At 43.1% G+C, this 14,574-nt stretch overlaps 1 protein-coding gene across 7 annotated transcripts in view; it reads left to right on the plus strand.

The window, feature by feature from the left end:
* The first annotated feature begins 889 nt into the window (after positions 1-889).
* Positions 890-14,574, plus strand: part of RNASEH2B (ribonuclease H2 subunit B) — a 43,799-nt gene continuing 30,114 nt past the window's right edge. For all 7 annotated transcript variants that reach the window (XM_040542721.1, XM_040542730.1, XM_040542682.1 and 4 more), the window contains exons 1-2: positions 890-1,044; positions 13,304-13,375. In XM_040542721.1, coding sequence (XP_040398655.1) covers positions 981-1,044; positions 13,304-13,375 — 136 coding nt within the window. In that variant the 5' untranslated portion in view covers positions 890-980. The remainder of the gene's footprint in view (positions 1,045-13,303; positions 13,376-14,574) is intronic.

Consider the following 14,574-nt stretch of genomic DNA (forward strand, 5'->3'; position numbering starts at 1 on the left):
TCTTACATTGGAGGACTAAACCAGGGGAGGTTCAGGTTGGAAATGAAGAGACATTTATTGTCAGAAAGAGCAGTCAGGCACTGGGACGGGTTGCCCAGGGAGGTGGTGGAGTCACCGTCCCTGGGGGTGTTCAAGGAGAGGTTGGATGTGGTGCTTAGGGACATGGTTTAGGGGGTGACACTGGTGGTAGGTGGATGGTTGGACCAGGTGATCTTGGAGGTCTTTTCCAAGCTTAATGATTCTATGATTTTATGACTAGAGCTCCTTGGGGGCTACCTGTAGATATAGGACACATTTAACATGTTATTACACACGAGCGGGGTGACTGCTAAGAAGAGGCTTTGGATCAGCCTCCACTTCTCAGGACAGCTTTTTCCAGTGTTTGACCACCCTCACGCTACATGAAATGCTTTTTATTATGCTTAAACACAATTTCTCCTATTTCAGTCTGCGCCTGTCGCCACAAGTCCCGTCAGTAGGCACTCCTGAGAGGAGCCGGACACCATCTCCTTCGCTCCCCCACAACGTGAGGCGTTTATTTAGCTGGATGAGATCCTGGCAGAGACAGCGGGCCGTGGGGCAATTACAGCCACCCCACAATACGACGGGCCGGGGGCAAGGGGCAGCCCTCAGAGGGCGAATGGCCAGCTGCCTACGCCAGGGACAGCCGTGAGCGTCATGGCACTCCCGCTCCCCTCCCACACGCCCACCTCCCGCTCCTCCCGCCCGCAGTGGCCCGTACCATTCCCCTCACACGGCCGGGGGTGAGCGAGGAGGGGGAAAAGGGGAGAGGCGGTACAGCCGCCGCTATGTGAGCGCCGTGCTGCCACCCGCTCCCCCCTTCTAGCACTCGCGCGGTGGCGCCGTCCTGCCGCCGGGCTCTGTGGCGGCGCTTCCCGCCTCTCCTCGCCGCACCGCCCCGGCCGCCATGTTGCGGCGGCGGCGGCGGCTGTGGGAGCTGCCGCCGGGGGTGGCGGAGCATGCACGGCACGAAGCAGCGTCCCGCGGCCGCGCACCCTGCCCAGTGGGTGCTCGTTGCGCCAGGTAACCCCGCGGGGCTCCGAGGTGGGGCGGGCTCCGCCATAAGCGCCCCGCTCGCTGGTCACGGCGGCGGAGCCGGGCAGGAGGCGGCCGCCTTCCCTGTGAGGGCTGCGGTGCGCGGCCGGCCCTGGTTTTGTGACACAGCCCCGACACAAGGCCCTGCAGGGGATCTCCCTCCTCCCCGGGGACCCCGTCTCCCTCATCGTCTTTTATTTTTTATAAATTTGGTTCACCCCTGGTTTGCAGGCAGCGCTGTGAGCCCTGCAGAGAGGAGCTGTGGAAGAGAGGTCCTGTCAGCAAGGTCCTCCATGGAGCCTCAGCATCGTCTCCTGGCTGCTGGCCTGCCTCACCTCTTTCCCTGTTATTTACTTATTTATTGAGGAAATGGCTTAATCCCTAAGCTTCCGCTTCAGAACAAACTCCTTGGAAAGCATAAATCCTAATCCACACTGAGATCTCCTCCGCTCTTCTTCCTGTAGGCAGAACGAGCAGACCTCCACGTGGCAGCTAGCGCACACGAGGCCATAAGCGCTGTGTAGGCTTAGCTTCTCTTGCTTCGCACAAAGCAAGTGTGAAGATGCCTTTCCCACCCTTTCAATTTATTTCTGGCTAGTATCAGCTCTTAAAGCCTTAAATTCACAGGTCACAAAAGGGTTTTGTGTTAAGGAGGATGAGGCAAACAGGTTGTGTTCAAACTCCAAGACGCTCAGAGGAAGGAGGCATTTCATAAGCACCTTTTTATAGCCTGATGTCATACGGCAGTGAGACTTCCACAACTGTTCGTGGGTCAGCCTCATGCTGTGCCTGTTTCTTGTCCTACCCAAAATTACAAGCTTGTTAGTTAATTTCAGCCAAACCTGATAAAAAGGGGGAGCTTTTTGGAGTATTTTTATAGTTTTCATGAAAATGTCTGTGACAATGTGATAAGTACTGTAAATGATACCACCAACGGAAAGGTAGAGAATCAGCTTAGTTCACCAAGGCTTGAAAATGAGGCGGGAGTTCAGTGTTGAGGCATTAAGAAACCAGGCTTCTCTAGTTACAAGAGCAACAGGACCAATTGTTATGGTTTCACTGATTCCTCGCTTCCTCTGGTTTTAGCTTTTCATTTCCAGCCTTTGGTATCTGACATGCTTGATGCCTAAGAAAGGAATTTATAAGCGAGGAATTCCTTTCTCTGCAGACTAGGATTTAAAGCTGAATCTTGTATCAGATGACTGGCTATGCCAACAGATGTCCATACTGTGCAAATATTTACAAATATGCTTAACTTATGCATGAGTAGTCAGTTCTGTGCAGTAAGTTAAATTCTTCAGTAAGTGTTTGCAGGATTGGAGCCAGAGCTTGTAACTTTCATGAAGCCAGACAGTTTGTATTACCAATTATGCCAGCACAGCTCTGACAAAATTTATATAGTACTCCAGACCCGTAAGAAAGTTTATTAAGCCTTAGTAGAACCTCAGAGCACACAGTGATTTTTAGAAAAAGTGTGTGGTTGATAATTTCAGAATTCCACAGCTGATGAAACTTGCATAGCATATAAATAGGACCACTAAAATTAAATAGATTTAATTATTTTAGTTTTCTTTTAACAATTTTTAAGTTAGTGTCTGTTGTACTTGTTAAAGTTTTATATTTCTGGACTGCTCTGTCTGATGGAGCTCAGAAAGTCTTCACTGGCCATTTAGCAGAAATTGTAATCAGAAGACCCGATTGCTCTTAGGAAAGAGGATAGACAAAGTTGTCTGTATAACCAGAGATGCCTTTTTCTTTGACAGTGTTAATTTTTATTTATATGGCAATCTGTACCTTCACAAGACCTGCATGGTATTATGCTACATACATGCATAAAAGCGACCTGCGTAAATAACTGTGGGATCTGGTTCTGGGTGGGAGTTTAGGACCATCTGTTAATGTCTGCTAACACCTTGTAGATGTAAATTGCAAGTTTATCTTCATGTATCCTGTGCATAGTGGCAGGAAAGGGAAAGACATGTTTTAATACTACGCATAGAGCTCCAAAACTTTTCATGTACTAAAGGCACTTTCTAAGGCCTACTTTCAAGTAATTCAGTTAGTTTGAGCTACTCACCAGAGCAGTCTCCCTAGAACAGCTTGTAAGGTTAATAATGCGTACCTTCCTACACAACTAAATAGCATTTCCGCTTGGATATGTCATTCATCTTGCATTGATTGTGACATCTTAAAAGTTCCTGTATGGCTGGAGATGATGACTAGCTCTGCAGAGAGGCTAGATATCAGTTTAAAAAAGAACGATGTCTGTTGGAAGGGTAGAAGTAAAGCTGAGAGAACTGAAACTTGCTTTCTTGACTATAGCATTTCTCAATCAGTTTGACCCAGAGCAAGGCGGGGATGTGGCTGGAGTTCTGGACAAGGATACATATGTTGCTCTCATCTCTTAATCATTGTGCCATTCTGAAACTATCAGAAGAGTCTGAGCCTCTCGCAGAAGTCTCGGAGCAGGGTTTTGTTACTTCTATGACACATAGAAACAGTTAAGTGTAAAAAGCTCATGCCAGGGGAAGGTGAGATTCTTTCTTATTTGGACTTCAGCAACTGGCAACATTGCGATATTTGCAACACAGCAGCTAAAAAACAGATGGATTTCATTTTCTGATTTGCCATAGAAAGTGAGCGGAGTTGTGTGCTTTGGGATTGAAGGCTCTAAAATTATTACTAATTTCCCTGCTTTGCTATACATTTATAGAATACATTACATTGTGTGGCTCTGTTGTTTGCAGTGTGTTTGAAATTGAGAAGATAGATTTCAATTTTGGTTCTGATTTCCTTGTTTTCATATTGATTTCAGTGTTCTCGAACCAGCTCAGAAACAAGAAATCTCCTCTGTCAGCTAGAACTGCCCTATGTTGTTTTTTCAAGTCACGATTATAGCTAGAGGAGTAATACAGCTGGAGTGGTTGTTTTACCAATGATGCGTGCTACAGCAGTCTCTTGAGTTGTCCTAGAGGGCCAGACTCCCTTGCTTTTTGTTACGAATCATTAACTATATCATTATATTTCCAGTACTGTAAAACTGTGACCATCGGTGTCCATTTCATGCCTACAAGCGGTAGGACAGCTACAAAACACGAAGCTCGTCAGGTATTTTGCCTAGATTATAGAGGTGGGTAAAGGTGGGATGGAGGAGGGTACAGCAATGCCTCAGTTGAGAGACAAGATGTCCTGATGTCCAGTCAGCCACGCACCCTGTGCTTCACCTCTGTCAGTCTTTGTCTACCTTCGTTCCTTTCTATGGCAAAGAAAGGGCTTTGTTCACTCCACTTATCAGTAGCACCTTGATGACAGAGCTTTGCCCTCACCAGCCCATTGCCATCCTAAGATGCTCAAGCCTGTTTGGCATGGGACAGTCACACAAGGGAAATCTCGAGTAGGAAGAGGGGGAAGAGCCTTGGACAGTCCTATCCGGGCTTGCGGGTATGCAACTTCAAGGTGAAGTACAAATCTTACATTTAGACAAGGTAGCCTGCCCTTGTCCTGGTGAGAGCTCTGGTCATGGTGTTTCTGCTGATACTTTCTTTTTTTTTTTTTTTTTTTTCCTGTGGCACAGGATGATTTGCTATGTCAAAACATCTTTTTCTTTTGTTTTTATAAGCACAGTTGTTCCCATGTGAGGGATTGAAGGACCAAGGGCAGGATGAAGGGAGAAGAGTTGGCTTGGGACTCAGGGACAGAGGAGTTAAGAAGCGTTGGTCTGGTGGAGAAGGTTGGACAAGGAGAGGATGGGAACCATGCTGATCACTCCTAAAGGCTGGGAGCCACTGCTGGACATCGTGCAGCCTTAACACAAGCGTTTAGAGGAAGGATGTGAATTGTTGAGAGAGAAAGCAATGAACAAACAGAAGAAGGGTAGGCAGAGGGGTTGGTCAGATGGAGTGAGGTGATGAGGACATAAAATTGGGTGAGGACAGAAGACTTGGGCATGCAGGTAGGGGTAGAGCTCTGCATGCTGGGCTCAAAATAGAGCCAACCCTTCAGGCAGTTTCTCCAGTTGCAGATTAACTATTCTGTGGATACACAGGCACCAGATTTGGCCTAGAGCAGACTCTGCTCAGCACTAGCACAGTTTATTGGTTCAAGTGCTGTGCCATGTTAACACATCTCTGCTGTTTCCAGAACCAGCTTTGCAGTGCAGCTGCTTTCAGTGTCTGAACTAATAAGTCCTGATGGAACCGAGCTGGCTCTGCACAGACCCACATGGGTGTTTCTGTGCTGTGTTCCACGTTCCAGGGGATTTTATTAGCTTGGCTGGAAATCTGGATCTGAACTTGCTTTGTTCGGGGTAGTTGACGTCGACCGTTAAGAAGACCTCCGGAATCTGGAGCACTGGAGGAATCGTGGTACAGAGGCACCACGGTGTTTGTAAGTCCCGAATGACCCACGTGGACTTCACTGGTGGGTGTCTGAGTTTGCAGATTGTGCTCTTCTGCATTTCTCATAGCAGTTGGATAATCTGTGATGTTTTGTTGTGTGTGTATCCACACCCTCCACTTACTCTTGAGAATGCAGAGCTTCCTATACAGGCTTCCTGTTGTATTGATCTACTGAGTGGGTCCAAGGGAAAAGAAGTGGCTCCTGAGGATTAGAGCCCATCTGTTTCATAGCTAGAAGGTTGTTAATGCTGGGCTTTTGTAGAAGAGATTCTGTGTTTACTGAGTATTTATGTTGTGTTTTATTTCAAATCATATCACCTGAATCAATGAGGTGCTTTTGTAATACACATATAGGATATTTCTGTTTGTTTCACAGAGCCCATGGAGCTACCGTTGTCAATGTTTTCTCTGAAAATTATAAGGACTAGAAATGATTTTTTAGAAAAAGAAATAATATCGAGACCCCACCTAACGGTAGGTTTACAAGAGTAGGGATCTGGAAAACTTTCAGATACCGTGGTGAAATCACGGTGTGTGACAGATCTCACCTGGGCTCTGTATAACAAAATATCTTATATAATGGCCTCAAACTGGTCATACCGACAGCGACCAACCTCTCCCCCTAGCTGCCTAGCAGGACGGGTGTGAAGGGCAGTCTCTTTTCAGTACAGTTTCTCTGGGATAGGTGTTATGTCGGAGCTGATACTATTTATATCCTTCGCTGGTTTTAGCAAAAAGGTCAGGAATTGAAGACAGTTTTCTAAGTTTGGCATTCCACTCAGCACCCAAGGTTAAGAGCACTGTATTTCATTTGTTCTGTATTAGTAAAAGAAGTAGGGGTTAGCTGTGAGCTGAAGATTAATTTCCAGCTCTATTTTTCTGAGCTAGACAAGTTTAGAAGACTACATTTTTTCAGTCTGTTGTTTTCTTAAACAGCAAATTGATTAGCTTTTTATTATTTTATGGGAACTGCCATTTTAATGGCACTGGAAGGATAGCAAGAAGGGAGGGAAACTTAACAATCCTATTATTTTTAGGAATTACTTATTTAAAAATAAAAGGAGCAGTTTCACATGAGACTTGGCAAGCTCTTCGAACAAATCTCATATGCCAAAAGTCAGATGGAGGCAGAAATAAATGGACTGTGATGCCAAACCATAGGGCATCAGCATGCATTAAATTAATCCTCCTTTCTTTCAAATGAGACTAAGGAACTTTTGTCTCCATGCAACAACAGAGGAAGCATTTGACTTGAAAATTTGGGGTCATATTGAGAGAAGATGTCATATCAAAAGAAGCTGTTGAATATATAGTGCATAAACGTAGTTTGCTTTAACATCTGAAGTAGGCAGTGGTTTTTTTTTTATTGTTTTCCATTCTCTTACCTTGTGCTTAAAAACACTTCGATACATGCTTTTATTTAGTGTTAAAGAAATAAATTCAGAGTATCTGCTGCAAAACAGACCGCTATGCTGGGCTGTTAGAAAGCTTATTTCAGCAGTTGTAGCGAATGCCAAAATTGAGCAGGACGTTTGAACGTTAATACTTCCAGAACGATTCAGATAAAGAACTTGGAAATAATGTTTGTAATTAAAAATGTGTGTTTTTAAGCAGCTGACTTGAAACATCAGAAAGATAATGTAAGTATACGTGCCCGTATTTATCTACCTTCTTAATAAAGTGAGCGTGGATACACTTATTGTAGAAGTCAGCACTCTGCGGGCATATTTTACTTAACCTCTCCCTAAACTGGCATTTGCATCTCCTGAACAAAGCCTTTTGCCTGCAGGTGATTTGCACTGTTTTTTTGCATGTCATCTCTTAAAAGGCATACTGAGCTCAGCTGTGTATAAAGCAGATATAACTGGCAAGCTAAGGAGCCAGAAGGAAGCATAGCAAATAAAGTAACTGAAAAGAGATGTTTTAATGTGTAACACCATCTCCTACTTCTGCTTTGTGCCATCTGGCTTGGAAGAGACCAACTTATGCCAACTTAGGCCTCTCTGCACATGGGAATAGGGCTGATTCAGCCAGTAATACAGCTGCACCAGTGTTGACCCTATAAATATTGAGAAGGGAAGTCTGAAGTTTTTATCCTTTCAAGTGATAACCTGTTTTCGAACTTCTCAAGATTGACTTTTCCTTCATTCAGCTCAGCCTCCTCTGGATGATCTGCCTAACATCGAGATTTCAGTAACAGCTGAATTAGTGATCTCCATTGTTGCCAGTGAGTCCATAAGCATGTGTTTTTGGCTTAAGAAGTGATCTGTGCCAGCATTAGGTGACGTTAAAAGATGCTCTTAGGCAGAAGTCTTAATATTAAGCGCAGTTGCTTGGCTGTGTACTGGGGCAGAAGACTACTTGAGCCATCTGGTAGTATTTCTGTGTCAAGTTTTGTTCAAGATAAAAAACTTAGTGCTATTTTTGCTTCTCAGTAAGTTTTGTTTTGTTTTTACCACAGTATTTGCAGGTGAAGTAGGAGCCAAAAAGGGTCTAAGGGGTATAAATTGCACCACATTAAACATTATTTGCTCAAGGCATCAAATAGTATATATTATAATTACTAAACTGATTGCCATCCTAGCTTTTACGACAGGCATCGCAGAAATCCCCTTGCTGAAGCCAGTACTATGTATGGTCGAGAGGGTGAGGGAGTGAGGTGACATCAAACTATTGTAACTGAGTAAAAACTAAGGTAAGATTTCCAAAAATGAAGTGGGTTCAAGTGTGAAGCCGTGCCTCCTGTGTAGGCATGTGGAAGGGAGGCTGTTTGCAGCGGTAATAGAGCTGTGTGCCATTTAGTGCTCTCCAGGGAGCATTGTCAGCCAAGGAAGCAAAGATACCTTGTGCTCATCTGTTGCTTTCCCACCTCTGTAAATCGGATATGATCTAGTTTTCTAATTAGCCTAAGCTGACCAAAGAGCCCATTGTCTCGTATGGAGTAGGTGATTTTCTGTGGCGTCTGCTGCTGTTGCCACAGGTTCTGTCCCTCTGTTCTGGTGATCATGTAACCACATGGTGGGTGGCAATATTTACTGATTTGGATGAAAATGAAGACTTTTTTGTGGCTTGTTTCTGCTCATCTAGGTCAGTGAACAGAGCTGGCTTGCCACAAGGCACAGAATTGCTGGTTTTAATGGAGAGAAAGCAGCAGAGGTGGGGAGCTCAGGACTGCATTTTTTAATGACCTGTGTGATCTTTGGTCACTGGAAGCCATTCATGGGACTGCATCCTCAGTCTGTGCGTACCTGAATTGATTCATTATGCTAATACATAATTATCTTGTAACTTACAATTTTTTTAAAAGCTTGTTTGATAAAAAGCCCTGGATTTATTAATTACTTTTCATTGGCCTTTTTTTTAGGGTGCACTGCAGGACAGAGGACACTTGGTTTATATAGCATTAGAGCGGGCACTGAATTAAAGCAGTTTACTTCAGGGTTAACTGGTTCTAAACAGAATGTAAAAATAAACAGTTATCAGATCTAACATATCTGCACCCCTAGACTATATAGTTTAAAGGCTTCCATAAAATGTCCATTAAATGAACTCCATCATCATCATGTCTCCATCTGACACACCTTTTTTGCATGACTAGAAGTTCAGAAGGGAATGGAAAAGACTTGTGTAGGTGACATGTGGTTTAATATCTGTTTTTAAATGAAATCTTAACTTTATATTTCCAGACTTTTAAATGATCCTGTTTTTTTGCAGGGTGGTGGTGGTGGGGAAATTTGTGCTCTCAAAGGGTTTTTTCCTCTTACGCAATTGACAGATATTTACAGCCTTTTGCTTGCTTGGCTGGCAGCTTTTTGCATGGGAATTCCATGTAACTTGATATTAGTCTGTTATATACAGTATTCTATAAGCAATTTTGGAAAAAAAAGGTGAATAGACCTTGCATCATTTCTAACCGTTTCATAGATCTTAGTGGAAGTTTTATGTTCTTTTCCAGTTTATTCATGTTGCAGTACCGGCTAGCCTTTTTTTTTTTTGATGGCCAGATTTGTTAATGCCACATATCTATCCATTGTGGAATAAATTATTGCTAGAAATCCTTTGACAGCCACTTCATTTTCACTTTGTTCTGTTTATACACTTTACAGAATTTGCCTGGTTGTACGTCTGGCCTCCACAAAATACGATAGGCTTTTCTCTTTTTGTGTAATTGAAGGCTTTGTAGTCTCTTCATCTCACCTTCAGGGTTCTGGCGTTCCCTCTGTAGACCCCAGTACAACTGCTGGATGTATCGCCCACATTTTTAGGTGGGCTTTGTGTGACTTGGTTGATCGTGAACGAGCAGTGGCCTATAAATAACTTAAGCAAAGTATACCTACTTAACAGCGTGGTGCTGGTGTTTCATTGTCCTGCGCTGTGCTTAACTCAGAACTCCCTCCACTGGCGCAGCAGCGGCGCTGCCTCACCCGGGTTGCTGGAGGTGTCGGAAAGGTTGAGGCAGACGGGAGTGTGCTCCCAGGGATGGGGCAGGCTGTAGGGGGGTTCAGCTGCCTCCTGGAAGCATCTGGCACTTTAGAGAGTGGCTAGCTAATTCACATGCCTCCCTGGGACAGGATTAATCGGGCCCTCCATACCTGTGTGTCTGGTTTTTGTATCCTTGCAGTGAACATTGTCCTAGGAGAACAGTGTGCTGTACTGACACATCTATCACTACGTTGACCTGTGCTCCCTGTGTGTTACCTGCCGCGTACAGCTGCAGTTGGTAGAGAACATAACAGTCAGAAAGGTCTCATCTCTCTCACTTGTTATTCCAGTAGAGTAACAGGTTTCTCAGAGCTGAGCTACAGAAGCTGTTGGAGTAAGTGTAGTGGCAATCACCTGATGTTTTCCATTAGGATTTAACAAAAAAGCTTTTCCTGTAATGTCCTTTTTGTCTGCTTATTTTCTGTAAGATTATTGCTTATCTGGTTGTGAATCTTAGAATTCAAAACTCCAAAACCCCTAGTTTAACTCTTAGTTTTGCTAGAAAATCACTACAGAACTGCTTTTAAAGAAGTCTTTATTTACTTAGCCAGAAGAGATCCTTGCCCAAATACGAGGACTGATAAATGTAATGACATTAAAGAAATCCAGTTACCTTTCCTGGCTGAAGGCCAGAACACACACAAGAAAGCGTTTGGACACCTAACTTCAAGAATCCCTTGCTCAGCGTTTTACTAGCCACGAAGTGTTTAAATTCAGATAAATAGGGCCTTCTTCGTCCGTAAGGCCACGTTACTATTGCATCCAGTTTTCCAAGCAGGCATTCTCCCAATTGCCTCTTTTTATCTGCCAACTTGACATCTAATAGAGCCAATCTGTAACAAAATATACTTCATCTGCCCGTGGAAATGGAGTGGGGTATTGAATGCATTTTGAAGAAATCCCAAGGTTTAAAACAAAACAAAAAAAATCAAACCACTTTTGCCTTTGCCCACACCTTCCCTTCTTTTTGTGTTTGCACACGTGCGTCCCTTATGGTAAGCTGCCTTCTGCAGCAGCTGTGGGGAGAACGGGGTGTTTGCTCTGATCCCGTGGGCACGAGATGCTGGGACTGGAACTTGGCCTCTTCTTTAGGGGCTAACTGGCATGGGCAGCTGCCTGCCATGCAGTTCCTGGGGAGGAATGCAGAGCTAAAAGGGGTAGAGCTGTGCTTCCCTTCCTGTGGGGACCCAGGGTAGATAAAGGGGAATCCGTCAGGGCAGAGGGTGATGGCGTGGGGTGGCCCTCAGTGATAGAAGGTGGTTATCCAGGGTTGGGAGGCAGCGGGGTCGCTGCAGGCATCTCCCAGGCTTCGTGGAGATGGATGAATCCAGCGTGGCACTAGAAGATTGGGAAAGGAACAGATCTACCGGATAAAGCTGCAAACTTCATTAAAACCAGCTCCATTAGGAAGGGTTGTCTACTTAATTGTTCGCGTTATACACGATGCAACTTCAGGCTCAGCTGGACGCCTTCCCAGTGTTCATAAATCTATGCATGAAGAAAGCAGAGCAAGTGAGCGCTAAAAGCTCCTTCGCTTTTTTTGTTTTGTTTTGTTTTGCTTTGCTTTTTGTTTCAAATTTTGAAACTCACATTTAGTGTGTATATTTTAACATGTTCATGTGAAACACATCAAAGTAAACACATGCAGTGTGTTTCTTTCACTGTCATTAATCACTGTAGTGTTTTAAAAAGTAACAAAAAATACACCAATGTTAAACTGCAGTCAAGAATTGAAATATACACGGCTTTAGAAATTTGAAGTTCTCCTTTGCCAGGACAAATGTAGCTTGACAACCGTGTGTGTTTATGTATCAGCATATGCAGTAAGTCTGGTTAGCAAATACAGACTTTTTTTTCCATTAAAAATCCCTAACGTATATTGAAACTTTTTCAAGCACTTTTTCAAGCCACCTGAAGACTCAACTGAAAATTCAGGGGAGGAAAATAGCGGCAAATTCTTCAAACAGCTCTAGGAACCGTTGTCTTCCAATACTTCACCACAAAATACACTTACTTGCTTTTTAAGCCCTGCTTATGTCTTCCTGTGGACAGTTTCTCTTTGGAGGTGTAGATGAGAAAGATGAGGGTTACCTGGGCCTTTTTTGCAACTGAGGTCCCTGTGAACAGCCTGTGAGAAGTCTACCTGTCCTTTCCTGAGGTGCTGGGGACAGGCTTTCAGCCAGAGTGGACACCGATTTCTGAATGTGTTTGAGGTTCCTACCTCCGTGTTTTTTATGGAGAAGGACTGTGCTGTCTCTGTCTCAGCAAGCCTCCTGGATACTACCAAAACTCTCCGCTTCCTGCAGCAGCACCATAACCCAAGCATCATCCTGGTCCCTGTCAGTCCGTTCTCTGGGGGCTGGATGCTGGTTGTGTATGTGAAATGCTTTAGCAATTTTTCTTCCTCTGATGAATGCCTTTGTGAGAGGAATTGGGACAGAACTGGCAGTCTGCGGGCTAAGAAGGATGATGCTGTCGTGTTGCTCTTCACTCAGATGTGGGAAGTTGGTTTCATACATATAACTTAGACTTTCCCAATGAAGAGAACTTGGATAGAATACACTTAACTGGGGATCCTTATAGACATTTTTTTCAGACTAGAATCAGCATCATTGTGGGAGCTGTTTCCTTTCTATTTTTTTTTTAAATTTCACAGAAAAATTGTACTTTTGTGGCTCTGCTTTTTGTCTGACTTTTTTGCTTAAAAACACAGAAAAGAGAACAACTGTCAGGAGCCTAAGCCAGAGGCGCTGTATTCTCTCAGCTTCTTTTTCCTGTGGGGAGAACGAAACGCACTCTTTGTTTTTCAAGATTATATATAACAGTTAAACAAGGGTGCATATTTTTCACATAAGTAACAACCACTCAGACAATTCCTGCCCCATATTGCTGCATAATCTTAGTTCCCGAAAGAAGACCACTGTTTGTTCCTACAAATATTTTACCTTGTGCACTTTTAACTTTTTAATGTCCACACCGTGCTTGGTCTAATTTACCAAAGCATTCTCTTTGTCATTGAGACTAATTGGGGTAACACGTCAGTTCATCTCACTTAACTGAGATGTCAAACTTGGGAGCTCTGTTGCCTGAGGCTCTCTGGGGGAAAGTGGTTTTCAAAACCTAAGTCATCCCCAGGTGCATATCTTTCCCATGGCAAATAGAGAGTGCCAGGAAGTCTGGAATCATAATTTAGGTGCCTTGATCAGGTAGGGTGAATTTGGGCTGAGGCATATAGCTTTTTAGGCAGAAAATATGTGAGCTTTCAAAAAGTGTCAATCCAATTAATTCTGAACGTCTTGGAGAAGCGTGGCAGAACGTGAAATGCTTCTCAATTTACAAGTTTATAACTTTTTCCTTTCTCCCCACAGAGGCTGCTACTGACCCCCCTAAGACACCTGACAGCGAACCTATGTTTACAAGACTACGCAGTCCAAGCACAGGCAAGTTTTGGAATAGTGACATGAGCCTGTTAATGTTCTGGTTGATTCCCTCCACTACCAAATGATTCGTGTTTTGCAAGCTGAAATAGTGATGATAATGTAAGTCTTATGTGCCAAAGATACTGCTGGTGATGCCAGATAGTTAATGCTTTGCAAACATTTAGGATTTCTTTTATAATTTTAATTGGTTGAAATGTTTATTCGTCAGGAATATTGGCAGCACAAAAAAGAGGTGTAATTTAAGTTGTGTTTTTAAGTGCATTAGTTTTGGGGAACTTGCAGTGTTGGGTGTTGAGCTTGGGCTTTTTTTTAATCCAAATTTAGGCTTCATACTGTTCATCTTATGCTGTAAAATAAATAGGCAGGGTCAGAAGAAGTGATTCAATTATACTTACCAAGCTTTTTGAGTCTTTACATTTTTAAATCTAATTTTCTTGTTTCCTTGGTCCAAGTGGTGGTGTCTCTTTTCCCATTAATAGATGATGAGGCACTTTGAATTCAAAATCCGTTGGAAAGACCAGCAGATGCAGGTGATATAATGACACCACCATCCCACACACAGTTACTTTCTTCTAGTCAGATTGCCATTTTTGTCAAGGATTTGTTATTTCTATATGAGTAACGTAATAATTGCGGTATAAGATACTGCAGCAGAAATCTGCAGCAAGCCTTGGTTATGGTTAGCATGTTTTGTTTAAAAAACATGTCTGGTGCTTGTTTTTTCTCTTTTCACCAGCTTGTTTTCTAAATTATATACTTTTGTTTTTGAAATTCACCATTCACTTTTATATATATTTGTAACTAAAGTCTTCAGGTACATTTTAATACCACAGTACTCTAATTTCTACTTGAAAAAGTAATTTAAAAACAATAGATACGGAATGTGAAATCATTTATTCTCATCAGGGTACTTTTTTTTTGATTGCTCAGGTTTACAGTGAGAATATACAGCCAGAGAAATTTTCCACCTGCTGTATTATATTGGCTTTGTAATTTATTATGTTTTAAAAAGAATAGATATTAATTTGCTTTTCTCTGTGGAAGAAGAGAACTATTTAGCTTGTAGAATCAGAGATCTTGGGAAAGGTTTCTGGGGAAAACCTAAAGTACAATGATTTGACCAAAAGCCTGGGTGTGTTCCTTTAGAATTTACAGAAGCTTATTTATAGACATGCATAAACTTTCAGTTATGTAGCCTA

The sequence above is a fragment of the Cygnus olor genome, chromosome 1 (assembly GCF_009769625.2).
Source record: "Cygnus olor isolate bCygOlo1 chromosome 1, bCygOlo1.pri.v2, whole genome shotgun sequence".
In the NCBI taxonomy this organism is placed as follows: domain Eukaryota; kingdom Metazoa; phylum Chordata; class Aves; order Anseriformes; family Anatidae; genus Cygnus; species Cygnus olor.